This window comes from Oncorhynchus tshawytscha, linkage group LG13, assembly GCF_018296145.1.
Source record: "Oncorhynchus tshawytscha isolate Ot180627B linkage group LG13, Otsh_v2.0, whole genome shotgun sequence".
Taxonomy (NCBI): Eukaryota; Metazoa; Chordata; class Actinopteri; order Salmoniformes; family Salmonidae; genus Oncorhynchus; species Oncorhynchus tshawytscha.
This window is the reverse complement of record NC_056441.1, coordinates 94,023,650-94,050,481: the sequence shown is the minus strand read 5'-3', so window position 1 is coordinate 94,050,481 and position 26,832 is coordinate 94,023,650. Positions and strand designations below refer to the sequence as shown.

Sequence of the window (26,832 nt, the reverse complement as noted above, 5' to 3'; positions counted from 1 at the left end):
AGGGCTGTGATACAGATCACTGGTTGCCCCCTTGCTATGGAGGGCTGTGATACGGATCACTGGTTGCCCCTTGCTACAACACGCACGGAGGGCTGTGATACAGATCACTGGTTGCCCCCTTGCTATGGAGGGCTGTGATACGGATCACTGGTTGCCCCCTTGCTATGGAGGGCTGTGATACAGATCACTGTTTGCCACCTTGCTATGGAGGGCTGTGATACGGATCACTGGTTGCCCCCTTGCTATGGAGGGCTCTGATACAGATCACTGGTTGCCCCCTTGCTATGGAGGGCTGTGATACAGATCACTGGTTGCCCCCTTGCTATGGAGGGCTGTGATATGGATCACTGGTTTCCCCCTTGCTATGGAGGGCTGTGATACAGATCACTGGTTGCCCCCTTGCTATGGAGGGCTGTGATACGGATCACTGGTTGCCCCTTGCTACAACACGCACAGAGGGCTGAGATACAGATCACTGGTTGCCCCCTTGCTATGGAGGGCTGTGATACGGATCACTGGTTGCCCCCTTGCTATGGAGGGCTGTGATACAGATCACTGTTTGCCACCTTGCTATGGAGGGCTGTGATACCGATCACTGTTTGCCCCCTTGCTATGGAGGGCTGTGATTTGGATCACTGGTTGCCCCCTTGCTATGGAGGGCTGTGATACAGATCACTGGTTGCCCCCTTGCTATGGAGGGCTGTGATACAGATCACTGGTTGCCCCCTTACTATGGAGGGCTGTGATACCGATCACTGGTTGCCCCCTTGCTATGGAGGGCTGTGATACAAATCACTGGTTGCCCCCTTGCTATGGAGGGCTGTGATTTGGATCACTGGTTGCCCCTTGCGATGGAGGGCTGTGATACAGATCACTGGTTGCCCCCTTGCTATGGAGGGCTGTGATACAGATCACTGGTTGCCCCCTTGCGATGGAGGGCTGTGATACGGATCACTGGTTGCCCCCTTGCGATGGAGGGCTGTGATACGGATCACTGGTTGCCCCCTTGCGATGGAGGGCTGTGATACAGATCACTGGTTGCCCCCTTACTATGGAGGGCTGTGATACGGATCACTGGTTGCCCCCTTGCTATGGAGGGCTGTGATACAAATCACTGGTTGCCCCCTTGCTATGGAGGGCTGTGATTTGGATCACTGGTTGCCACCTTGCGATGGAGGGCTGTGATACAGATCACTGGTTGCCCCCTTGCTATGGAGGGCTGTGATACAGATCACTGGTTGCCCCCTTGCGATGGAGGGCTGTGATACGGATCACTGGTTGCCCCCTTGCCTGTGATACGGATCACTGGTTGCCCCTTGCTATGGAGGGCTGTGATACAGATCACTGGTTGCCCCCTTGCGATGGAGGGCTGTGATACGGATCACTGGTTGCCACCTTGCGATGGAGGGCTGTGATTTGGATCACTGGTTGCCACCTTGCTATGGAGGGCTGTGATACAGATCACTGGTTGCCCCTTGCGATGGAGGGCTGTGATACAGATCACTGGTTGCCCCCTTGCTATGGAGGGCTGTGATACAGATCACTGGTTGCCCCTTGCTATGGAGGGCTGTGATACAGATCACTGGTTGCCCCCTTGCTATGGAGGGCTGTGATACGGATCACTGGTTGCCCCCTTGCTGATGGAGGGCTGTGATACGGATCACTGGTTGCCCCTTGCTATGGAGGGCTGTGATACGGATCACTGGTTGCCCTTGCTATGGAGGGCTGTGATACAGATCACTGGTTGCCCCTTGCTATGGAGGGCTGTGATACAGATCACTGGTTGCCCCTTGCTATGGAGGGCTGTGATACGGATCACTGGTTGCCCCTTGCGATGGAGGGCTGTGATACGGATCACTGGTTGCCCCCTTGCTATGGAGGGCTGTGATACGGATCACTGGTTGCCCCTTGCGATGGAGGGCTGTGATACAGATCACTGGTTGCCCCTTGCTACAACATGGAGGGCTGTGATACAGATCACTGGTTCACTGGGAGGGCTGCCGGATCACTGGCTGCACCTTGCTACAACACCTATGGAGGGCTGTGATACGGATCACTGGTTGCACCTTGCTACAACACCCATGGAGGGCTGTGATACAGATCACTGGTTGCCACCTTGCGATGGAGGGCTGTGATACAGATCACTGGTTGCCACCTTGCTATGGAGGGCTGTGATACAGATCACTGGTTGCCCCTTGCTACAACACCCTTGGAGGGCTGTCGGCTTTGAGCTCTAGACAGGGCATTGGCATGACGCTGAAAATCCCCTTTCATATTGAAGGATGAGGATGAGGAGGGATGGAGGAGGTGTGTGTGTGTGTGTGTGTGTGTGTGTGTGTGTGTGTGTGTGGTCGGTGGGGGGGGGTCATGGTATTGGATGATGAGATGGGTTGTACTGCCTGAGCTACTCTAAATCCAGAATCTGAATCCTCGATGATATATTCTCCACCATTCAATCTACTTATTAAACCCACCACGACACACACGGCTCTCCTCTCAATAGACTTCAGAATCACACCGGCTGGTTCTCATGGCGACACAGAATGCATATTAATATCCCTCCTCGGAATGCAAATGTACCTTTTAAACCGACCCTTTAATGGTCCCTTCTGTGGAACACTCAACCTTTTGGTTTTCATTGGACAGCACCAGCTGTTCTCACAGGTCCTCCTGTTCTCTCCTTCACTCTGTCTGTGGGTGGATCGTGGGTTGGTCCTGTAACAGAAAGGTTGCTGGTTTAAATCCTCAAGCCGACTAGGTGAAAAATAGGTTGATGTGCTCTTGAGCAAGACACCTAACCTGTTTGCTCCTGTAAATTGCTCTGGATGAGAGTGTCTGCTAAATGACAAGTGATGACAAGTGAAGCTGTGCATCATTGATCAAGCTGTTTTCATTTTGGGATTGAATCTGTGTGTCCGAATTAACAATTTATTCCCCTAAGTACACTGCTTTAGGACAGAACCCTCTCTCTCTTTCTCTTTCTCTCTCTCTCTCTCTCTCTCTCTCTCTCTGTCTCTCTGTCTTCCCCTCTCTCTGTCTTCCCCTCACACTCCCCCTCTCTCTCTCTTCTCCTCTCTCTCTCTTCCCCTCTCCCTCTCTTCCACTCACTCACTCTCTCTCTCTCTCTCTCTCTCTCTCTCCCCTCTCTTTCTTCCCATCTCTCTCTTCCCCTCACTCAATCACTCTCTCTCTCTCTCTCTCTCTCTCTCTCTCTCCCCCTCTCTCTCTTTCCCCTCTCTCTCTTCCCCTCTCTCTCTTCCCCTCTCTCTCTCTTCCCCTCACTCACTCACTCACTCACTCACTCACTCACTCACTCACTCACTCACTCACTCACTCACTCACTCACTCTCTCTCTCTCTCTCTCTTCCCCACTCTCTCTCTTCCCCTCACTCACTCTCTCTCTCTCTCTCTCTCTGTCTCTGTCTCTGTCTCTCTTTGTCTCTCTAAATCTCCCTCTAGGCCCCCCAGGACCCCCTGGTGTGGTGATAGTAGAGGAGATCAAGGACACTACAGCCACCCTGTCTTGGAGTGGAGGGGTGGACAACCACAGCCCCATCAGCAGCTACAATCTCCAGGCCCGGAGCCCCTTCTCCCTGGGCTGGCAGACCCTCAGAACAGGTATGGCTGCTGTCCTGTTTGTTTTACGCCAGAGATGTTAAGTTGCATAGAGGATCTATTGCCTCCAACTGTAGATTCAGGGTGACCCTGACTGGAGACTAGCTGCAGATTCAGGGTGGCCCTGACTGGAGACTAGCTGCAGACTGAGGGTGAATCCTGAATCTACAGCTAGTCTCCAGGCAGGGCCACCCTGAATCTACAGCTAGTCTCCAGTCAGGGCCACCCTTAATCTACAGCTAGTCTCCAGGCAGGGCCACCCTGAATCTACAGCTAGTCTCCAGGCAGGGCCACCCTTAATCTACAGCTAGTCTCCAGGCAGGGCCACCCTGAATCTACAGCTAGTCTCCAGGCAGGGCCACCCTGAATCTACAGCTAGTCTCCAGGCAGGGCCACCCTGAATCTACAGCTAGTCTCCAGACAGGGCCACCCTGAATCTACAGCTAGTCTCCAGTCAGGGCCACCCTGAATCTACAGCTAGTCTCCAGTCAGGGCCACCCTGAATCTACAGCTAGTCTCCAGTCAGGGCCACCCTGAATCTACAGCTAGTCTCCAGGCAGGGCCACCCTGAATCTACAGCTAGTCTCCAGGCAGGGCCACCCTGAATCTACAGCTAGTCTCCAGGCAGGGCCACCCTGAATCTACAGCTAGTCTCCAGGCAGGGCCACCCTGAATCTACAGCTAGTCTCCAGGCAGGGCCACCCTGAATCTACAGCTAGTCTCCAGGCAGGGCCACCCTGAATCTACAGCTAGTCTCCAGACAGGGCCACCCTGAATCTACAGCTAGTCTCCAGTCAGGGCCACCCTGAATCTACAGCTAGTCTCGAGTCAGGGCCACCCTGAATCTACAGCTAGTCTCCAGTCAGGGCCACCCTGAATCTACAGCTAGTCTCCAGGCAGGGCCACCCTGAATCTACAGCTAGTCTCCAGGCAGGGCCACCCTGAATCTACAGCTAGTCCCCAGGCAGGGCCACCCTGAATCTACAGCTAGTCTTGAATCTACAGCTAGTCTCCAGGCAGGGCCACCCTGAATCTACAGCTAGTCTCCAGGCAGGGCCACCCTGAATCTACAGCTAGTCTCCAGTCAGGGCCACCCTGAATCTACAGCTAGTCTCCAGTCAGGGCCACCCTGAATCTACAGCTAGTCTCCAGTCAGGGCCACCCTGAATCTACAGCTAGTCTCAGGCAGGGCCACCCTGAATCTACAGCTAGTCTCCAGGCAGGGCCAACCTGAATCTACAGCTAGTCTCCAGTCAGGGCCACCCTGAATCTACAGCTAGTCTCCAGGCAGGGCCACCCTGAATCTACAGCTAGTCTCCAGACAGGGCCACCCTGAATCTACAGCTAGTCTCCAGGCAGGGCCACCCTGAATCTACAGCTAGTCTCCAGGCAGGGCCACCCTGAATCTACAGCTAGTCTCCAGTCAGGGCCACCCTGAATCTACAGCTAGTCTCCAGTCAGGGCCACCCTGAATCTACAGCTAGTCTCCAGGCAGGGCCACCCTGAATCTACAGCTAGTCTCCAGTCAGGGCCACCCTGAATCTACAGCTAGTCTCCAGGCAGGGCCACCCTGAATCTACAGCTAGTCTCCAGGCAGGGCCACCCTGAATCTACAGCTAGTCTCCAGGCAGGGCCACCCTGAATCTACAGCTAGTCTCCCAGGCAGGGCCACCCTGAATCTACAGCTAGTCTCCAGGCAGGGCCACCCTGAATCTACAGCTAGTCTCAGGCAGGGCCACCCTGAATCTACAGCTAGTCTCCAGTCAGGGCCACCCTGAATCTACAGCTAGTCTCCAGTCAGGGCCACCCTGAATCTACAGCTAGTCTCCAGGCAGGGCCACCCTGAATCTACAGCTAGTCTCCAGTCAGGGCCACCCTGAATCTACAGCTAGTCTCCAGTCAGGGCCACCCTGAATCTACAGCTAGTCTCAGGCAGGGCCACCCTGAATCTACAGCTAGTCTCCCAGGGCCACCCCTGAATCTACAGCTAGTCTCCAGGCAGGGCCACCCTGAATCTACAGCTAGTCTCCAGGGGGCCACCCTGAATCTACAGCTAGTCTCCAGGCAGGGCCACCCTGAATCTACAGCTAGTCTCCAGTCAGGGCCACCCTGAATCTACAGCTAGTCTCCAGGCAGGGCCACCCTGAATCTACAGCTAGTCTCCAGTCAGGGCCACCCTGAATCTACAGCTAGTCTCCAGGCAGGGCCACCCTGAATCTACAGCTAGTCTCCAGTCAGGGCCACCCTGAATCTACAGCTAGTCTCAGGCAGGGCCACCCTGAATCTACAGCTAGTCTCCAGGGCCACCCTGAATCTACAGCTAGTCTCAGGCAGGGCCACCCTGAATCTACAGCTAGTCTCCAGGCAGGGCCACCCTGAATCTACAGCTAGTCTCCAGGCAGGGCCACCCTGAATCTACAGCTAGTCTCCAGGCAGGGCCACCCTGAATCTACAGCTAGTCTCCAGTCAGGGCCACCCTGAATCTACAGCTAGTCTCCAGTCAGGGCCACCCTGAATCTACAGCTAGTCTCAGGCAGGGCCACCCTGAATCTACAGCTAGTCTCCAGTCAGGGCCACCCTGAATCTACAGCTAGTCTCCAGTCAGGGCCACCCTGAATCTACAGCTAGTCTCCAGGCAGGGCCACCCTGAATCTACAGCTAGTCTCCAGGCAGGGCCACCCTGAATCTACAGCTAGTCTCAGGCAGGGCCACCCTGAATCTACAGCTAGTCTCCAGGCAGGGCCACCCTGAATCTACAGCTAGTCTCCAGGCAGGGCCACCCTGAATCTACAGCTAGTCTCCAGGCAGGGCCACCCTGAATCTACAGCTAGTCTCAGGCAGGGCCACCCTGAATCTACAGCTAGTCTCAGGCAGGGCCACCCTGAATCTACAGCTAGTCTCCAGGCAGGGCCACCCTGAATCTACAGCTAGTCTCAGGCAGGGCCACCCTGAATCTACAGCTAGTCTCCAGGCAGGGCCACCCTGAATCTACAGCTAGTCTCCAGGCAGGGCCACCCTGAATCTACAGCTAGTCTCCAGGCAGGGCCACCCTGAATCTACAGCTAGTCTCCAGGCAGGGCCACCCTGAATCTAGTTGAACTGTTATTTATTCATTCTAACTCTTATGTTCTGTTTAAAACTTGGCTGTTGTTCAACAGAACTTAATAAAAAAGTATGTTCAGCTCAAAATGAAATGTCAGTGGTTTAAATTACACTCAGAATTATGTCAAAAGGTTAACAGAAAATGAACCTGTATCTTTTAAGGTCAAAGCTAATTCCTGAGGTGGCAGTGAGAAAACCACAGGATTTTTACTGAGCTTTTACCATTTAAATGGCTTCATTTCCCCGTATCTTGACAGTAATACCCATCTATAATGATCTGTTAATGTCAGAGGAAGACTGCCGACTCAGTAGGTGTAATCTGTTCCACTGCTGCTGTGTGCGTACAGAGGATACGAATAATAGAAAAGTTTAGAGCTCCATAATGAATCATGTCCATAGATGTAGAATGATTCACAATGGTTGTCGCCCAAATGGCACCCTATTCCCTACATAGTGCACTACTTTAGACTAGAGCCCTATAGCACCCTATTCTCTACGTAGTGCACTACTTTAGACTAGAGCCCTATAGCACCCTATTCCCTACATAGTGCACTACTTTAGACTAGAGCCCTATTGCACCCTATTCTCTACGTAGTGCACTACTTTAGACTAGAGCCCTATAGCACCCTATTCTCTACGTAGTGCACTACTTTAGACTAGAGCCCTATAGCACCCTATTCCCTACGTAGTGCACTACTTTAGACTAGAGCCCTATAGCACCCTATTCCCTACGTAGTGCACAACTTTAGACTAGAGCCCTATAGCACCCTATTCCCTACGTAGTGCACTACTTTAGACTAGAGCCCTATAGCACCCTATTTGAAGGGAAGACAATTAGTCCCAGTGATGCATGTGGAAAGTGGTGAACTTGTTAAGATTAGCACACAGGGAAAGAGAGCTTTAAGCTAGCTGTAGGGTTGAATTACACACGGAACCCTATTCCCTAATATACTGCACAACGTTTGACCAGACCCTTAGGGTTCTGGTTTTAAAGCAGTGTACTTTATGGGTGATAGGATGCCATTTGGGACACACTGTACTTCTTCCTTCAAACAGAGTTAACAGCATGTGTTTGAAGAGCAGTCAGCTTGACAGAGTGCCCTGGTGTTAATGATAAGAACACAGAGACAGTAGTTCTGGGCAGTGATCTGAAGACATGGGGAATGGGAGACTTAATAAGATATATTAAGCTAGATGCCCTCAATCTCACACAAATGATCAAGGAACCAACCAGGTACAACCCTAAATCCGTAACCATGGGCACCCTCTTGGATATCATCCTGAACAACCAATCCTGACCTCATCCCATCAGTAGAGGATGCCTGGTTGCTCTTTAAAAGTGTTTTCCTCACCATCTTAAATAAGCATGCCCCATTTAAAAAAATGTAGAACTAAGGAATCTGTCCTTGGCTCAATCCAGACTTGACTGCCCTTAACCAGCACAAAAACATCCTGTGGCATTCTGCATTAGCATCAAATTGCCCCCGCGATATGCAACTGTTCAGGGAAGTCAGGAACCAATATACTCAGTCAGTTAGGAAAGCTTAGGCTAGCTTTTTCAAACAGAAATGTGCACCCTGTAGCACTAATTCCAAAAAGCATTGGGACACTGTAAAGTCCATGGAGAATAAGAGCACCTCCTCCCAGCTGCCCACTGCACTGAGGATAGGAAACATTTCTCCACCGATAAATCTACAATAATCGCTCATTTCAATAAGCATTTTTCTACGGCTGGCTATGCTTTCCACCTGGCTACCTCTACCCTGGCCAACATCTCAGCAACCCCTGCAGCAACTTGCCCAAGCACCCCCCTGCTTCTCCTTCACCCAAATCCAGACAACTGATGTTCTGAAAGAGCTACAAAATCTGGATCCCTACATATCAGCTTGGCTAGACAATCTGGACCCTCTCTTTCTAAAATTATCCACTAAAATTGTTTCAACCCCTATTACCAGTCTGTTCAACTTCTCTTTAGTATCGTCTGAGATCCCCAAGGATTGGAATGCAAACAAACAGATCACCAACTATTTCGAATCCCACCATACCTTCTCCACCATGCAATCTGGTTTCCGAGCTGGTCACGGGTGCAGCTCAGCCACGCTCAAGGTCCTAAGCGATATCATAACTACCATCGATAAAAGACAGTACTGTGCAGCCATCTTCATCGACCTGGCCAAGGCTTTCGACTCTGTCAATCACCGCATTCTTATTGGCAGACTCAATAGCCTTGACTTCTCAAATGACTGCCTCGTCTGGTTCACCAACTACTTCTCAGATTGAGTTCAGTGTGTCAAATCGGAGTTCCCGTTTCAGACCTCTGGCAGTCTCTATGGGGTGCCACAGGGTTCAATTCTCGGGCCGATTATTTTCTCTGTATATAGTAATGATGTCAGCAGGGTAGCCTGGTGGTTAGAGCGTTGGACTAGTAACCGGAAGGTTGCAAGTTCAAACCCCCGAGCTGACAAGGTACAAATCTGTCATTCTGCCCCTGAACAGGCCGTCATTGAAAATAAGAATTTGTTCTTAACTGACTTGCCTAGTTAGATAAAGGTAAAATAAATAAAAATGTCGCTCTTGCTGCTGGTGATTCTCTGATCCATCTCTACGCAGATGACACCATTCTGCATACATCTGGCCCTTCTTTGGACACTGTCGTAACAAGCTTCAATGCCATACAACACTCCTTCCGTTGCCACCAACTGCTTTTAAGTGCATGCTCTTCAACCGATTGCTACCCGCACCCTCCCGCCGAATGAGTATCACTACTCTGGACTGTTCTGACTTAGAATATGTGGAGAACTACAAATACCTAGGTGTCTGGTTAGACTGTAAACTCTCCTTCCAGACTCACATTAAGCATCTCCAATCCAAAATTAAATCTAGAATTGGCTTCCTATTTCGCAACAAAGCCTCCTTCACTCATGCTGCCAAACATACCCTTGTAAAACTGACTATCCTACCGATCCTTGACTTCGGCGATGTAATTTACAAAATAGCCTCCAACACTCTACTCAGCAAACTGGATGTAGTCTATCACAGTTTCATCCATTTTGTCACCAAAGCCCCATATACTACCCACCACTGCAACCTGTATGCTCTCGTTGGCTGGCCCTCACTACATATTCGTCGCCAAACCCACTGACTCCAGGTCATCTGTACGTCTATGCTAGGTAAAGCCCCGCCTTATCTCAGCTCAGTGGTCACCATAGCAACACCCACCCGTAGCACGCGCTCCAGCAGGTATATTTCACTGGTCATCCCCAATGCCAACACTTCCTTTGGCTGCCTTTCCTTCCACTTCTCTGCTGCCAAAGACTGGAACAAATTGCAAAAATGTTTTTAAATCTAATTTTACTGCTTGTGTCAGTTACTTGATGTTGAATAGAGTTGTATGTACATGTAGGTAGAGTTATTAAAGTGACATAGATGACAACAGAGAGTAGCAGTGGTGTGACGAGGGGGTGGGGGGGTACTGCAAATAGTCTGGGTAGCCATTTGACTAGATGTTCAGGAGTCTTATGGCTTGGGGGTCGAAGCTGTTTAGAAGCCTATTGGACCTAGACTTGGTGCTCTGGTACCACTTGCCATGCTGTAGCAGAGAGAACAGTCTATGACTTGGGTGGCTGGAGTCTTTTCCAATTTTTAGGGCCTTCCTCTGACATCGCCTGGTATAGAGGTTCTGGATGGCAGGAAGCTTGGCTGTATGTACTGGCCGTTCGCACTACCCTCTGTAGTGCCTTGCGGTCGGAGGCCGAGCATACCAGGCAGTGATGTAACCAGTCAGGATGCTCTCGATGGTGCTGCTGTGGAACCTTTTGAGGATCTGAGGACCCATGCCAAATATTTTCAGTTTCCTGAGGGGGAATAGACAAAGCTCGTACTTTTTGGAGAAATGTCCTCTGGTCTGTTGAAACAAATAAAAGGGGGAGGCTTGCAAGCCGAATAACACCATCCCAACCGTGAAGCATGGGGGCGGCAGCATCATGTTGTGGGGGTGCTTTGCTTCAGGAGGGACTGGGACACTTTGCAAAATAGATGGCATCATGAGGGAAGAAAATTATGTGGATATATTGAAGCAACATCTCAAGACATCAGTCAGGAATTTAAAGCTTGATGCAAATGGATTTTCCAAATGGACAATGACCCCAAGCACACTTCCAAAGTTGTGGCAAAATGGCTTAAGGACAACACATTCAAGGTATTGGAGTGGCCATCACAAAACCCTGACTTCAATCCTGTAGAAAATGTGTGGGCAGAACTGAAAAAGCGTGTGCAAGCAAGAAGGCCTACAAACCTGACTCAGTTACACCAGCTCTGTCAGGAGAAATGGGCCAAAATTCACCCAACTTGTTGTGGGAAGCTTGTGGAAGGCTAACTGAAACATTTGACCCAAGTTAAACTATTTAAAGGAAATGCTACCAAATACTAATTGAGTGAATGTAAACTTCTGACCCACTGGGAATGTGATGAAAGCAATAAAAGCTGAAATAAATCATTCTCTCTACTATTATTCTGACATTTCACATTCTTAAAATAAAGTGGTAAATCCTAAATAAATCCTACCTGACCTAAAACAGTGAATTTTTGCTAGGATTAAATATCAGGAATTGTGAACAACTGAGTTTAAATGTATTTGTCTAAGGTGTATGTAAACTGTATCTGTATATCTATTCTGTATATCTATATCTATTCTGTATATCTATATCTATATCTATTCTCTATATATCTATATCTATTCTGTATATCTATATCTATTCTGTATTTCTATATCTATATATATTCTGTATATCTATATCTATTCTGTATATGTATATCTATTCTCTATATCTATATCTATTCTCTATATCTATATCTATATCTATTCTGTATATCTATATCTATTCTGTATTTCTATATCTATTCTCTATATCTATATCTATTCTGTATATCTATATCTATTCTGTATTTCTATATATATATATATTATCTATATCTATTCTGTATATGTATATCTATTCTGTATATGTATATCTATTCTGTATATGTATATCTATTCTGTATATGTATATCTATTCTGTATATGTATATGTATATCTATTCTGTATATGTATATCTATTCTGTATATCTATATCTATTCTGTATATGTATATCTATTCTGTATATCTATATCTATTCTGTATTTCTATATCTATATCTATTTTGTATATCTATATCTATTCTGTATATGTATATCTATTCTGTATATGTATATCTATTCTGTATATCTATATCTATTCTGTATATGTATATCTATATCTATTCTGTATATATATCTATTCTGTGTATATATATATATATATATATATATATATATATATATATATATATATCTCTATATCTATATCTCCCCTCTCCCTCTGTCCTCTCCAGACCCAGAGCCAGTGACAGGGGACATGGAGTCAGCCATGGCTGTGGAGCTCAACCCCTGGGTGGACTATGAGTTCAGGGTGGTGGCCAGTAATGCTATCGGGACAGGAGACCCCAGTGCCCCATCCAGAGGGGTCCGGACTAAAGAAGCAGGTAACTCCTCAGTCTGTGTGTCCGTGTGTGTGTGTTTCCTACTTACCAAAGAAGAAGTTAACTCCCACTAAAACAACCTTCTTTAAAAAAAAAATGTTACCTTTATTTAACCAGGCAAGTTAAGAACAAATTCTTATTTTCAATGACGGCCTAGGAACAGTGGGTTAACTGCCTGTTCAGGGGTAGAACGACAGATTTGTACCTTGTCGGCTCAGGGGTTTGAACTTGCAACCTTCCGGTTACTAGTCCAGCGCTCTAACCACTAGGCTACCCTTACTCTAAACGGTATCCTAATGATCCCCTTAAAGAAGGCTACATCCATATTGACAACAATATAGAATATAGACTACATGACTACACTACATACAATTCATTCCAAAACCATGGGCATTAATATGGAGCTGGTCCCACTTTTGCTGCTATAACAGCCTCCTTTCCACTAGATGTTGCAACATTGCTGAGGGGACTTCCATTCAGCCACAAGAGCATTTTAGTGAGGTCGGGCACTGATGTTGGGCGATTAGGCCTGGCTCGCAGTCAGCTTTCCAATTCATCCCAAATGTGTTCGATGGGGTTGAGTTCAGGGCTCTGTGCAGGCCAGTCAAGTTCTTCCACACTGATCTGGACAAACCATTTCTGTATGGACCTCGCCTTGTGCCCTGGGGGCATTGTCATGTGGAAACAGGAAAAGGACTTCCCCAAGCTGTTGCACAAAGTTGGAAGCACAGAATTGTCTAGAAGGTCATTGCATTGCTTGCTGTTTTGGGTTTTAGGCTGGGTTTCTGTATAGCATGTTGTGACATCGGCTGATATAAAAAGGGATTTTTAAATACATTTAATTTATTGCTGTCGTGTGAAGATTTCCCTTCACTGGAACTAAGGGGCCTATCCCGAACCATGAAAAACAGCCCCAGACATTATTCTTCCTCCACCAAACTTTACAGTTGGCCCTATGCATGAAACCCAGATTCATCCGTCGGACTGTCAGTTTATGAAGTGTGGTTCATCACTCCAGAGAACGCGTTTCCACTGCTCCAATGGCGGCGAGCTTTACACCACTCCAGCCGATAGTTGGCATTGCACATGCTGATCGTAGGCTTGTGTGCTAAAGCTTGAACATGGAAACCCATTTCATGAAGCTCCGAGAAACAGTTATTGTGCTGACTTTGCTTCCAGAGGCAGTTTGGAACTCGGTAGGGAGTGTTACAACCGAGGACAGACGCTTTTTACGGTATGCGCTTCGGCACTCTGCGGTCCCGTTCTGTAGCCTACCACTTCGTGGCAGAGCCGTTGTTGCTCCAAGACATTTCCACTTCACAATAACAGCACTTACAGTTGCATGGGGGGCAGCTCTAGCAGGGCGAAATTTGACTAACTAACATGTTGGAAAGGTGGCGTTGAAAGTCAATTTGACTTGTTTGAAACGTTGACAGTCACTCAGCACTTCAGTACGGGCCATTCTAGTGACAATATTTGTCTATGGCATGGCTGTGTGCTTGGTTTGATACACCTGTCAGCAATGGGTGTGCCTGAAAAAGCCAAATCTACTCATTTGAAATGGTGATCACATACTGCTGTATATTGTGAAGGGGTGTCCTCATACTGCTGTATATATAGTATATGAAGAGGTGTCCTCATACTGCTGTATATATAGTATATGAAGAGGTGTCCTCATTTTATTTATTTTTTATTTTACCTTTATTTAACCAGGTAGGCTAGTTGAGAACAAGTTCTCATTTGCAACTGCGACCTGACCAAGATAAAGCATAGCAGTGTGAACAGACAACACAGAGTTACACATGGAATAAACAATTAACAAGTCAATAACACAGTAGAAAAAAGGAGAGTCTATATACATTGTGTGCAAATGGCATGAGGAGGTAGGCGAATAATTACAATTTTACAGATTAACACTGGAGTGATAAATGATCAGATGGTCATGTACAGGTAGAGATATTGGTGTGCAAAAGAGCAGAAAAGTAAATAAATATAAACAGTATGGGGATGAGGTAGGTAAAAAAAAAAAAAAATGCTGTATTTATAGTATATGAAGGGGTGTCCTCATACTGCTGTATATATAGTATATGAAGGGGTGTCCTCATACTGCTGTGTATATAGTATATGAAGGGGTGTCCTCATACTGCTGTATATATAGTATATGAAGGGGTGTCCTCATACTGCTGTATATATAGTATATGAAGGGGTGTCCTCATACTGCTGTATATATAGTGGATGAAGGGGTGTCCTCATACTGCTGTATATATAGTGTATGTTGAAGGGGTGTCTACATACTGCTGTGTATATAGTATATTTTGATGTGGTGTCCACATACTGCTGTATATATAGTATATTTTGAAGGAATGTCTACATACTGCTGTATATACAGTGGGGCAAAAAAGTATTTAGTCAGCCACCAATTGTGCAAGTTCTCCCACTTAACAAGATTAGAGAGGCCTGTAATTTTCATCATAGGTACACTTCAACTATGACAGAAAAAATAAGAAAAAAAAATCCAGAAAATCACATTGTAGGATTTTTAATGAATTTATTTGCAAATTATGGTGGAAAATAAGTATTTGGTCACCTACAAACAAGCAAGATTTCTGGCTCTCACAGACCTGTAACTTCTTCTTTAAGAGGCTCCTCTGTCCTCCACTCGTTACCTGTATTAATGGCACCTGTTTGAACAAACAAAAACATACTTAGACAAAAACAGAGCAAGTGTGATGTCATTCATGTTTGTTTGCATTGTGGAAATGCGGAAATGTTTGTGGAAATGTTTGCAAATTTTGTTTTGTTTTTGTCTAACCTCCCATATAGTTATTTATGGTTTTGTTGTGTGTGTCAAACGGTACTCAAGCATCGATGATCATGTCACCAGAATAAGACCCTCGATATTTATTGTAACAGAGCATTAAGATCCCAGTGAACTTTCACCACCCTGTGAAGTTCTTCATAACTTATTTCATGTGTAGCTTAATCAACTGCATGGTTTCCCGTGTCGTAGTAGGAGGACCACACACCATGTCATCGCGTGACTCCAAGTTTACTTTGCTTTGATGGTTATTATATTCATATTTGCTCATAAAGGCGTTTACACCACTATTTCTCGCATAATTAATATATGTGTTATTGTTCTGTCCTGCAGTCCCCTCGGTGGTCCCAGCTAACGTCAGCGGAGGGAACGGCCGCAGGCATGAACTGGTCATCTCCTGGGAGGTAAAGGCCTGTTTTACCTCATAGTCTTAAACCACCCTGTCCAACATTAACCACACTCCACAACAACACTGTCCTAGCAAACACATTTCAGCAAGCCATGACACCCACCATCTCAAATTGTTCTGAAATCATTTCTGTAGTTAGAAACAGATAAGCATTCCTGCAACATTATTTTATTGAAATATAATTTGATCTCTGAGATTAAGCTAATTGATTGCACCCAAATTGGCCATTTTAATTTAGTTCATATAATATCCAATACATAAAGTACCCAACATCTGACAGTAAAATGTTGTCTAACAATGAGTAAGATGTGGAATCCAAAGCCACCGACGGAACCCACACCGCACACCTAAAAAAATAAAAACTGGAGCTGCACCATCTAGTGGTCAGAACATGGTAATAACAGAATGTAGGATGGGACATACAGTATACAGTTGATGTCGGAAGTTCATATACACTTAGGTTGGAGTCATTAAAACTCGTTTTTCCACCACTCCACACATTTCTTTTTAACAAACTATGGTTTTGGCAAGTCGGTTAGGACATCTACTTTGTGCATGACACAAGTCATTTTTCCAACCGTTGTTTTCAGACAGATTAGTTCGTTTATAATTCATTATATCACAATTCCAGTGGGTCAGAAGTTCACATACACTAAATTGACTGTGCCTTTAAACAGCTTGGAAAATTCCAGAAAATGATGTAATGGCTTTAGAAGCTTCTGTTAGGCTAATTGACATCATTTGAGTCATTTAGAGGTATACCTGTGGATGTATTTCAAGGCCTACCTTCAAACGCAGTGCCTCTTTGCTTGACATCATGGGAAAATCAAAAGAAATCAGCCAAGACCCCAGAAAAAAATTGTAGACCTCCACAAGTCTGGTTCTTCCTTGGAAGCAATTTCCAAACGCCTGAAGGTACCACGTTCATCTGTACAAACAATAGTACGCAAGTATAAACACCATGGGACACAGAGGTCATACCGCTCAGGAAGGAGACGCGCTCTGTCTCCTAGAGATGAACGTACTTTGGTGCGAAAAGTGGAAATCAATCCCAGAACAACAGCAAAGAACCTTGTGTAGATGCTGGAGGAGACCAGTATAAAAGTATCTATATCCACAGTAAAACAAGTCCTATATCGACGTAACCTGAAAGGCCTCTCAGCAAGGAAGAAGCCACTGCTCCAAAACCACCATAAAAAAGCCAGACTACGGTTTGCAACTTCACATGGGGACAAAAATCGTACTTTTTGGAGAAATGTCCTCTGGTCTGATGAAACAATTAAAAGGGGAGGCTTGCAAGCTGAATAACACCATTCTAACCGTGAAGCATGGGGTCGGCAGCATCATGTTGTGGGGGTGCTTTGCTGCAGGAGGGACTGGGGCACTTTACAAAATAGATGGCATCATGAGGGAAGAAAATGATGTGGATATATTGATGCAACATCTCAAGACATTTAAAGCTCGGTTGCAAATGGGTCACAAATGGGTCTTTCAATGGACAATGACCCCAAACACACTTCCAAAGCTGTAGCAAAATGGTTAAGGACAACAAAGTCAAGGTATTGGAGTGGACATCACAAAGCCCTGACTTCAAGCCTATAGAAAATGTGTGGGCAGAACTGAAAAAGCGTGTGCGAGCAAGAAGGCCTACAAACCTGACTCAGTTACACCAGCACTGTCAGGAGAAATGGGCCAACATTTACCCAACTTATTGTGGGAAGCTTGTCGAAGGCTACCCGAAACGTTTGACCCAAGTTAAACAATTTAATTGAGTGTATGTAAACTTCTTACCCACTGGGAATGTGATGAAAGCAATAAAAAGATTAAATACATCATTCTCTTTACTAATATTCTGACATTTCACATTCTTAAAATAAAGTGCTGATCCTAACTGATCTAAGACAGGGAATTTCTACTAGGATTAAATATCAAAAATTGTGAACAACTGAGTTTAAATATATTTTGCTTAGGTGTATGTTATCTTCCGACTTCAACTGTACCTAACAACTTCAATGACTCATTTCTCTGAAGGGAAAAACCATTTCACAGAGAATACAGGATGAAGAAACAATACTCCAAGAAGCACCTCCGTACTGTTAGACCTGTTAGAGAACTGGTACTTTGTATTCGTTGTTGGGGTCCGTGGAAGGCTTTCTACCCTTTCTTTGGATTCCTATTTCATTGTTAGAAAACAGTTTGATTCAAATTAGATGCTAGGTTCTATTTTTTTTTTAAATATTCTATGAATTCCTATAAAATGGATATGCAAACAGTTAGCTCATTTGTAAAAAAAAATATTTAACCTTTATTTAACTAGTCAGTTAAGAATAAATTCTTATTTACAATGACGGCCTACCAAAAGGCAAAAGGCCTCCTGTGGGTACAGGGGCTGAGATTAAACATAAATTAAATATAGGACAAAACACACATCACAACAAGAAACACAACACTACATAAAGAGAGACCTAAGACAACAACACAGCATGGCAGCAACACAACATGGCAACAACTTGGTAGCAACACAACATGGCAGCAGCACAACATGGTAGCAACACAACATTGTACAAACATTATTGTGTACAGACAACAGCACAAAGGGCAAGAAGGTAGAGACAACATTATATCACGCAAAGCAGCCACAACTGTCATTAAGAGTCCATAATTGAGTCTTTGAATGAACAAATTGAGATAAAACGGTCCAGTTTGAGTGTTCGTTGCAGCTCGTTCCAGTCGCTACCTGAAGCGAACTGAAAAGAGGAGCAACCCAGGGATGTGTGTGCTTTGGGGACCTTTAACAGAATGTGACTGGCAGAACGGGGGTTGTATGTTGGGGATGGGGGCTGCAAATAGATATCTCAGGTAGGGGGGAGTGAGGCCTAAGAGGGTTTTATAAATAAGCATAAACCAGTGAGTCTTGCGACGGATATACAGAGATGACCAGTTTACAGAACATTATTAAGTGCAGTGATGTGTCCTATAAGGAGCACTGGTGGCAAATCTGATGGCCGAATGGTGAAGAGCATCTAGCCGCTCGAGAGCATCCTTACCTGCCGGTCTATAAATTACATCTCCATAATCTAGCATGGGTAGGATGGTCATCTGAATCAGGGTTAGTTTGGCAGCTGGGGTGAAAGAGGAGTGATTACGATAGAGGAAACCAAGTCTAGATTTAACTTTAGCCTGCAGCTTTGATATGTGCTGAGAGAAGGACAGTGTACCGTCCTGGCATACTCCCAAGTACTTGTATTAGGTAACTACCTCAACCTCTGAACCCTCAGAGGTAGTAAGCACACCTGTGGGGAGAGGGGCATTCTTCTTACCACACCACATGACCTTCGTTTTGGAGGTGTTCAGACCAAGGTTAAGGGCAGAGAAAGCTTGTTGGACACTAAGAAAGATTTGAGGTAGAACATTTAACACAACATTCGGGAAGGGGCCATCTGAGTATACAGTAAGTCTGTATCATCTTCATTTACAGGGGCTTGCGAAAGTTTTCACCCCCATGACATTTTTCCTATGTTGTTGCCTTACAACCTGGAATTGAAATTGATTTTTGGGGGGTTGTATCATGTGATTTACACAACATGCCACTTTGAAGATGCTAAATATTTGTTATTGTCAAATAAACAAGAAATAAGACAACAAAAAAACAACTTGAGCACTCAGAACTATTCACCCCCCCCAAAGTCAATACTTTGTAGAGCCACCCCTTTTCAGCCATTACAGTTGCAAGTGTCTTGTGGGGTATGTCTCTATAAGCTTGGCACATCTAGTCACTGGGATTTTTTGCCCTTTCTTCAAGGCAAAACTGCTCCAGCTCCTTCAAGTTGGATGGGTTCCGCTGGTGTACAGCAATCTTTAAGTCATAGCACAGATTCTCAATTGGCTTGAGGTCTGGGCTTTGACTAGGCCAGTCCAAGACATTTAAATGTTTCCGCTTAAACCACTCAAGTTTTGCTTTTGCAGTATGCTTAGGGTCATTGTCCTGCTGGAAGGTGAACCTCCGTCCCAGTCTCAAAACTCTGGAAGACTGAAATGGGTTTCCATCAAGAATGTCCCTGTATTTAGCGACATCCATCATCCCTTCAATTCTGACCAGTTTCCCAGTCCCTGTCAATGAAAAACAGGTGATGTCCTCAGGGTGATGAGAGGTGTTGGTTTTGTGCCAGACATAGCATTTTCCTTGATGGTCAAAAATATCAGTTTTATTGAACTAATGGGACTTCTGAAGGTAATTGGTTGCACCAGATCTTATTTAGTGGTTTCATGGCAAAGGGGGTGAACAGATATGCATGCACCACTTTTATTTATTTTAAAAAAAAATTAAAAAGCTATTTTTTTTGTTATGCTTCACCAATTTTGACATTTTTGTCCATTACATGAAATCAATTTAAATTACAGGTTGTAATGCAACAAAATAGGAAAAACGCCAAGGGGGTGAATACTTTCGCAATCCACTGTAAGGCGATTATCTCTATCACCCCATGTGCCTGATTGAGAGATGAGATAAGTGTGTACAACTCACCTAAATCATGAATTCATGTTAACAGGGGGTATAAATGTAAGTTAAGTGCACAGGTCTCAAGTCCAAATACGGCTCTAAGTGACAAGAAAGCAAACATACATACCTACATCTTGAAGCTACTGATACCTACATCCTAAAGCTACTGATGCCTACATCCTAAAGCTACTGATACCTATATCCTAGATACCCACAATCTGAAGCTACTGGTACCCACAGTCTGAAGCTACTGGTACCCACAGTCTGAAGCTACTGGTACCCACATTCTGAAGCTACTGGTACCCGCATCCTGAAGCTACTGGTACCCGCATTCTGCTACTGGTACATCCTGAAGCTACTGGTACCCGCATCCTGATATCCTAAGATGGTACCCATCCTGAAGCTACTGGTAAGCTACTGGTACCCGCATTCTGAAGCTACTGGTACCCACATCTGAAGCTACTGGTACCCACATTCTGAAGCTACTGGTACCCACTGGTATTCTGAAGCTACTGGTACCCACATTCTGAAGCTACTGGTACCCGCATCCTGAAGCTACTGGTACCCGCATCCTGAAGCTACTGGTACCCACATCCTGAAGTTACTGGTACCCACATTCTGAAGTTACTGGTACCCACATCCTGAAGCTACTGGTACCCGCATCCTGAAGCTACTGGTACCCACATGAAGCTACTGGTACCCGCATCCTGAAGCTACTGGTACCCGCATCCTGAAGCTACTGGTACCCACATTCTGAAGCTCCTGACTGGTACCCACATTCTGAAGCTACTGGTACCCGCATCCTGAAGTTACTGGTACCCGCATCCTGAAGCTACTGGTACCCGCATTCTGAAGCTACTGGTACCCACATTCTGAAGCTACTGGTACCCACATTCTGAAGCTACTGGTACCCGCATCCTGAAGCTACTGGTACCCGCATTCTGAAGCTACTGGTACCCACATTCTGAAGCTACTGGTACCCGCATCCTGAAGCTACTGGTACCCGCATCCTGAAGCTACTGGTACCCACATCCTGAAGTTACTGGTACCCACATTCTGAAGTTACTGGTACCCACATCCTGAAGCTACTGGTACCCGCATCCTGAAGCTACTGGTACCCACATTCTGAAGCTACTGGTACCCGCATCCTGAAGTTACTGGTACCCGCATCCTGAAGCTACTGGTACCCACATTCTGAAGTTACTGGTACCCACATCCTGAAGCTACTGGTACCCACATTCTGAAGCTACTGGTACCCGCATCCTGAAGCTACTGGTACCCGCATCCTGAAGCTACTGGTACCCGCATTCTGAAGCTACTGGTACCCACATTCTGAAGCTACTGGTACCCGCATCCTGAAGCTACTGGTACCCGCATCCTGAAGCTACTGGTACCCACATCCTGAAGTTACTGGTACCCACATTCTGAAGTACTGGTACCCACATCCTGAAGCTACTGGTACCCGCATCCTGAAGCTACTGGTACCCACATTCTGAAACTACTGGTACCCGCATCCTGAAGTTACTGGTACCCGCATCCTGAAGCTACTGGTACCCACATTCTGAAGTTACTGGTACCCACATCCTGAAGTTACTGGTACCCACATTCTGAAGTTACTGGTACCCACATCCTGAAGCTACTGGTACCCGCATCCTGAAGCTACTGGTACCCACATTCTGAAGCTACTGGTACCCGCATCCTGAAGTTACTGGTACCCGCATCCTGAAGCTACTGGTACTGGTACCCGCATCCTGAAGCTACTGGTACCCAAGCATTCTCCTGAAGTTACTGGTACCCGCATCCTGAAGCTACTGGTACCTGAAGCTACTGGTACCCACATTCTGAAGCTACTGGTACCCACATTCTGAAGCTACTGGTACCCGCATCCTGAAGCTACTGGTACCCGCATTCTGAAGCTACTGGTACCCACATTCTGAAGCTACTGGTACCCGCATCCTGAAGCTACTGGTACCCGCATCCTGAAGCTACTGGTACCCACATCCTGAAGTTACTGGTACCCACATTCTGAAGTTACTGGTACCCACATCCTGAAGCTACTGGTACCCGCATCCTGAAGCTACTGGTACCCACATTCTGAAGCTACTGGTACCCGCATCCTGAAGTTACTGGTACCCGCATCCTGGCTACTGGTACCCACATTCTGAAGTTACTGGTACCCACATCCTGAAGCTACTGGTACCCACATTCTGAAGCTACTGGTACCCGCATCCTGAAGCTACTGGTACCCGCATCCTGAAGCTACTGGTACCCGCATTCTGAAGCTACTGGTACCCACATTCTGAAGCTACTGGTACCCGCATCCTGAAGCTACTGGTACCCGCATCCTGAAGCTACTGGTACCCACATCCTGAAGTTACTGGTACCCACATTCTGAAGTTACTGGTACCCACATCCTGAAGCTACTGGTACCCGCATCCTGAAGCTACTGGTACCCACATTCTGAAGCTACTGGTACCCGCATCCTGAAGTTACTGGTACCCGCATCCTGAAGCTACTGGTACCCACATTCTGAAGTTACTGGTACCCACATCCTGAAGCTACTGGTACCCACATTCTGAAGCTACTGGTACCCGCATCCTGAAGTTACTGGTACCCGCATCCTGAAGCTACTGGTACCCACATTCTGAAGTTACTGGTACCCGCATCCTGAAGTTACTGGTACCCGCATCCTGAAGCTACTGGTACCCACATTCTGAAGTTACTGGTACCCACATCCTGAAGCTACTGGTACCCGCATCCTGAAGCTACTGGTACCCACATTCTGAAGTTACTGGTACCCGCATCCTGAAGCTACTGGTACTCACATCTTGAAGGCTGACTTTTTACTCTACTCTGAAGTCTATTGAGACATTGAAAAAAAGTGGTTTGATAAGAGTATGATTTGCCTCAGTGTCCCAACGCGGTTGTCAGCGGCATTCTCTCAGAACCACCATATCTCTAAATTACAGTTTTGGCTCTGGCTGCTCCCAGATGAATTTACACTGTCAAACTTCAGTCCAGAAACCCCAGTGTGATGGAGAGGACTGGAGACTGATAATCATGTAAAGGGCTCTGTGTGTCATTCATTAGGTACCTCTCACCGTTGCTGGGGAATTCTTGTCAGATATTTCAACTTCATTAAGTGTAGTTGATGGACGATGCGTGTTGGTTCCTAAGCATGTCAGGAATGAGTGTGTCTAAGGAGTGTATGTACCTCCTACACATGTGATCTTATGTAATGTGTGGTTAATGAGCATTCGTTTATAGTCAGTCCCACTCATTATGAATGAGGCTTCTTGCTCCAGGGAAGATATCCTGTAATGACACTGTATTGGAGAACATGGTGATCTGATATCCCCAAGGACACAGCAACATACAGTACCTAAGAATAACCTCACAACAGATTGCATATGAATGTCAATCCAACATAATATATGCTTCTGCCATACTGTATGGCTTAATGGCATATGAATGTCAATCCAACATAATATATGCTTCTGCCATACTGTATGGCTTAATGGCATATGAAAACAGTTGCTACGGTATATCCTCCTTTTACTATGTTAAATGCTTTGGAAAAGCATTGATTAGATTCATCTATGGTTCAATGTACAGTTGTTTTTCCCCTCGTTGTTTACAAAGTAATGGTCAGTAGGGATTTGGATAATACATTAGTCCATTTGGGGTTGATATTCAGCTGTTATTTAGTGAAAAGTGATATGGTAGTATTTAGTACCATCTCAGAACAGACTATGTCCTATCAAGTGGTAGTTAGTGATGTTTCTGAGGACTTGTAGTTAGTGATGTTTCTGAGGACTTGTAGTTAGTGATGTTTCTGAGGACTTGTAGTTAGTGATGTTTCTGAGGACTTGTAGTTAGTGATGTTTCTGAGGACTTGTAGTTAGTGATGTTTCTGAGGACTTGTAGTTAGTGATGTTTCTGAGGACTTGTAGTTAGTGATGTTTCTGAGGACTTGTAGTTAGTGATGTTTCTGAGGACTTGTAGTTAGTGATGTTTCTGAGGACTTGTAGTTAGTGATGTTTCTGAGGACTTGTAGTTAGTGATGTTTCTGAGGACTTGTTACGACAACATTTGGAAGCTGTTAGATGTTTGTCGACATCTGTTTGACTGTATTGTTGTTTGCAGACTGTGTTTTTGTTTGATTTTAGTTAGTGTGTGGTGCCTGTGTTTTTGTTTGATTTTAGTTAGTGTGTGGTGCCTGTGTTTTTGTTTGATTTTAGTTAGTGTGTGTGGTGCCTGTGTTTTTGTTCGTTTTTAGTTAGTGTGTGTTGTGCCTGTGTTTTTGTTTGTTTTTAGTTAGTGTGTGGTGCCTGTGTTTTTGTTCGTTTTTAGTTAGTGTGTGGTGCCTGTGTTTTTGTTTGATTTTAGTTAGTGTGTGGTGCCTGTGTTTTTGTTCGTTTTTAGTTAGTGTGTGGTGCCTGTGTTTTTGTTTGATTTTAGTTAGTGTGTGGTGCCTGTGTTTTTGTTTGTTTTTAGTTAGTGTGTGGTGCCTGTGTTTTTGTTTGTTTTTAGTTAGTGTGTGTGGTGCCTGTGTTTTTGTTTGATTTTAGTTAGTGTGTGGTGCCTGTGTTTTTGTTCGTTTTTAGTTAGTGTGTGTGGTGCCTGTGTTTTTGTTTGATTTTAGTTAGTGTGTGTGGTGCCTGTGTTTTGTTCGTTTTTAGTTAGTGTGTGTGGTGCCTGTGTGCCTGTGTTTTTGTTTGATTTTAGTTAGTGTGTGTGGTGCCTGTGTTTTTGTTCGTTTTTAGTTAGTGTGTGTTGTGCCTGTGTTTTTGTTTGATTTTAGTTAGTGTGTGGTGCCTGTGTTTTTGTTCGTTTTTAGTTAGTGTGTGTTGTGCCTGTGTGCCTGTGTTTTTGTTTGATTTTAGTTAGTGTGTGGTGCCTGTGTTTTTGTTTGATTTTAGTTAGTGTGTGGTGCCTGTGTTTTTGTTTGATTTTAGTTAGTGTGTGGTGCCTGTGTTTTTGTTCGTTTTTAGTTAGTGTGTGTGGTGCCTGTGTGCCTGTGTTTTTGTTTGATTTTAGTTAGTGTGTGTGGTGCCTGTGTTTTTGTTCGTTTTTAGTTAGTGTGTGTTGTGCCTGTGTGCCTGTGTTTTTGTTTGATTTTAGTTAGTGTGTGGTGCCTGTGTTTTTGTTTGATTTTAGTTAGTGTGTGGTGCCTGTGTTTTTGTTTGATTTTAGTTAGTGTGTGGTGCCTGTGTTTTTGTTCGTTTTTAGTTAGTGTGTGTGGTGCCTGTGTGCCTGTGTTTTTGTTTGATTTTAGTTAGTGTGGTGCCTGTGTGCCTGTGTTTTTGTTAGTTTTTAGTTGGTGTGTGTGGTGCCTGTGTTTTTGTTTGTTTTTAGTTAGTGTGTGTTGTGCCTGTGTTTTTGTTTGTTTTTAGTTAGTGTGTGTTGTGCCTGTGTTTTTGTTTGTTTTTAGTTAGTGTGTGTTGTGCCTGTGTTTTTGTTTGTTTTTAGTTAGTGTGTGTTGTGCCTGTGTTTTTGTTTGTTTTTAGTTAGTGTGTGTTGTGCCTGTGTTTTATGTCTTATCTGCAGCGGAATGAATGATTATGAGGTCGTCGTCTCCATAGAGAGGAGTAATGATTATTAACTTTCTCTATCCAATCCCCCATAAAGCCATGCAGGGATGTTTAGGAACATCTGCTTTCCCTTCATCAATCTCCCTCCATGTTACCGCTATATTAGGGTGGAATGTTTGTCAGCCGAGAGAGCACCTTTGGCTCTATCTGAAGAGTAGTGGGGATAGAGATAGGCTGCGTCTGAAATGGAACCCTATTCACTATATAGTGGTCTACTTTTGACGAAGTCATTTTTAAAAGTAGTGCACTATATAGGAATTAGTGTGCCATTTGGGACACAGATTTGTGATTGTGTGAGGAAATGAGGCATTGTCAAGTGAACAAAGCTGTAGGACATGAAATGAGGGCAGTTGAAGGTAAGTGTGGAGTGAGGGAACAGATGTTGTCAGTGATGGCTATTCTTATGAAGTACATTATGCAGGTCTATGAAGTGCATTATACAGGTCTATGAAGTACATTATGAAGTACATTATACAGGTCTATGAAGTACATTATGCAGGTCTATGAAGTACATTATGCAGGTCTATGAAGTACATTATGCAGGTCTATGAAGTACATTATACAGGTCTATGAAGTACATTATGAAGTACATTATACAGGTCTATGAAGTACATTATGATGAAGTACGATGATTATGATTATGATTATGATAAATTATGAAGGACATTATACAGTTCCATGAAGTACGTTATGAAGTACATTATACAGTTCTATGAAGTACATTATGAAGTACATTATACAGGTCTATGAAGTTCATTATGCAGGTCTATGAAGTACGTTATGATGAAGTACGATGATTATGATTATGATTATGATAAATTATGAAGGACATTATACAGTTCCATGAAGTACGTTATGAAGTACATTATACAGGTCTATGAAGTACATTATGAAGTACATTATACAGGTCTATGAAGTACATTATGATGAAGTACGATGATTATGATACATTATGAAGGACATTATACAGGTCTATGAAGTTCATTATGCAGGTCTATGAAGTACGTTATGATGAAGTACGATGATTATGATTATGATTATGATACATTATGAAGGACATTATACAGTTCCATGAAGTACGTTATGAAGTACATTATACAGTTCTATGAAGTACATTATGAAGTACATTATACAGGTCTATGAAGTTCATTATACAGGTCTATGAAGTACGTTATGCAGGTCTATGAAGTTCATTATGCAGGTCTATGAAGTACATTATGAAGTACATTATGCAGATCTATGAAGTATATGATGCAG

The 26,832-nt window shown here is 44.9% G+C and overlaps 1 protein-coding gene across 1 annotated transcript in view; it reads left to right on the top strand.

Moving 5' to 3' along the window:
- cntn5 (contactin 5) overlaps nt 1-26,832 on the top strand; it is a 471,145-nt gene that overhangs the window by 327,974 nt on the left and 116,339 nt on the right. Inside the window, exons 15-17 of the mRNA XM_042296548.1 lie at nt 3,460-3,618; nt 12,107-12,256; nt 15,405-15,475. Of these exons, the coding sequence (XP_042152482.1) occupies nt 3,460-3,618; nt 12,107-12,256; nt 15,405-15,475 (380 nt within the window). The remainder of the gene's footprint in view (nt 1-3,459; nt 3,619-12,106; nt 12,257-15,404; nt 15,476-26,832) is intronic.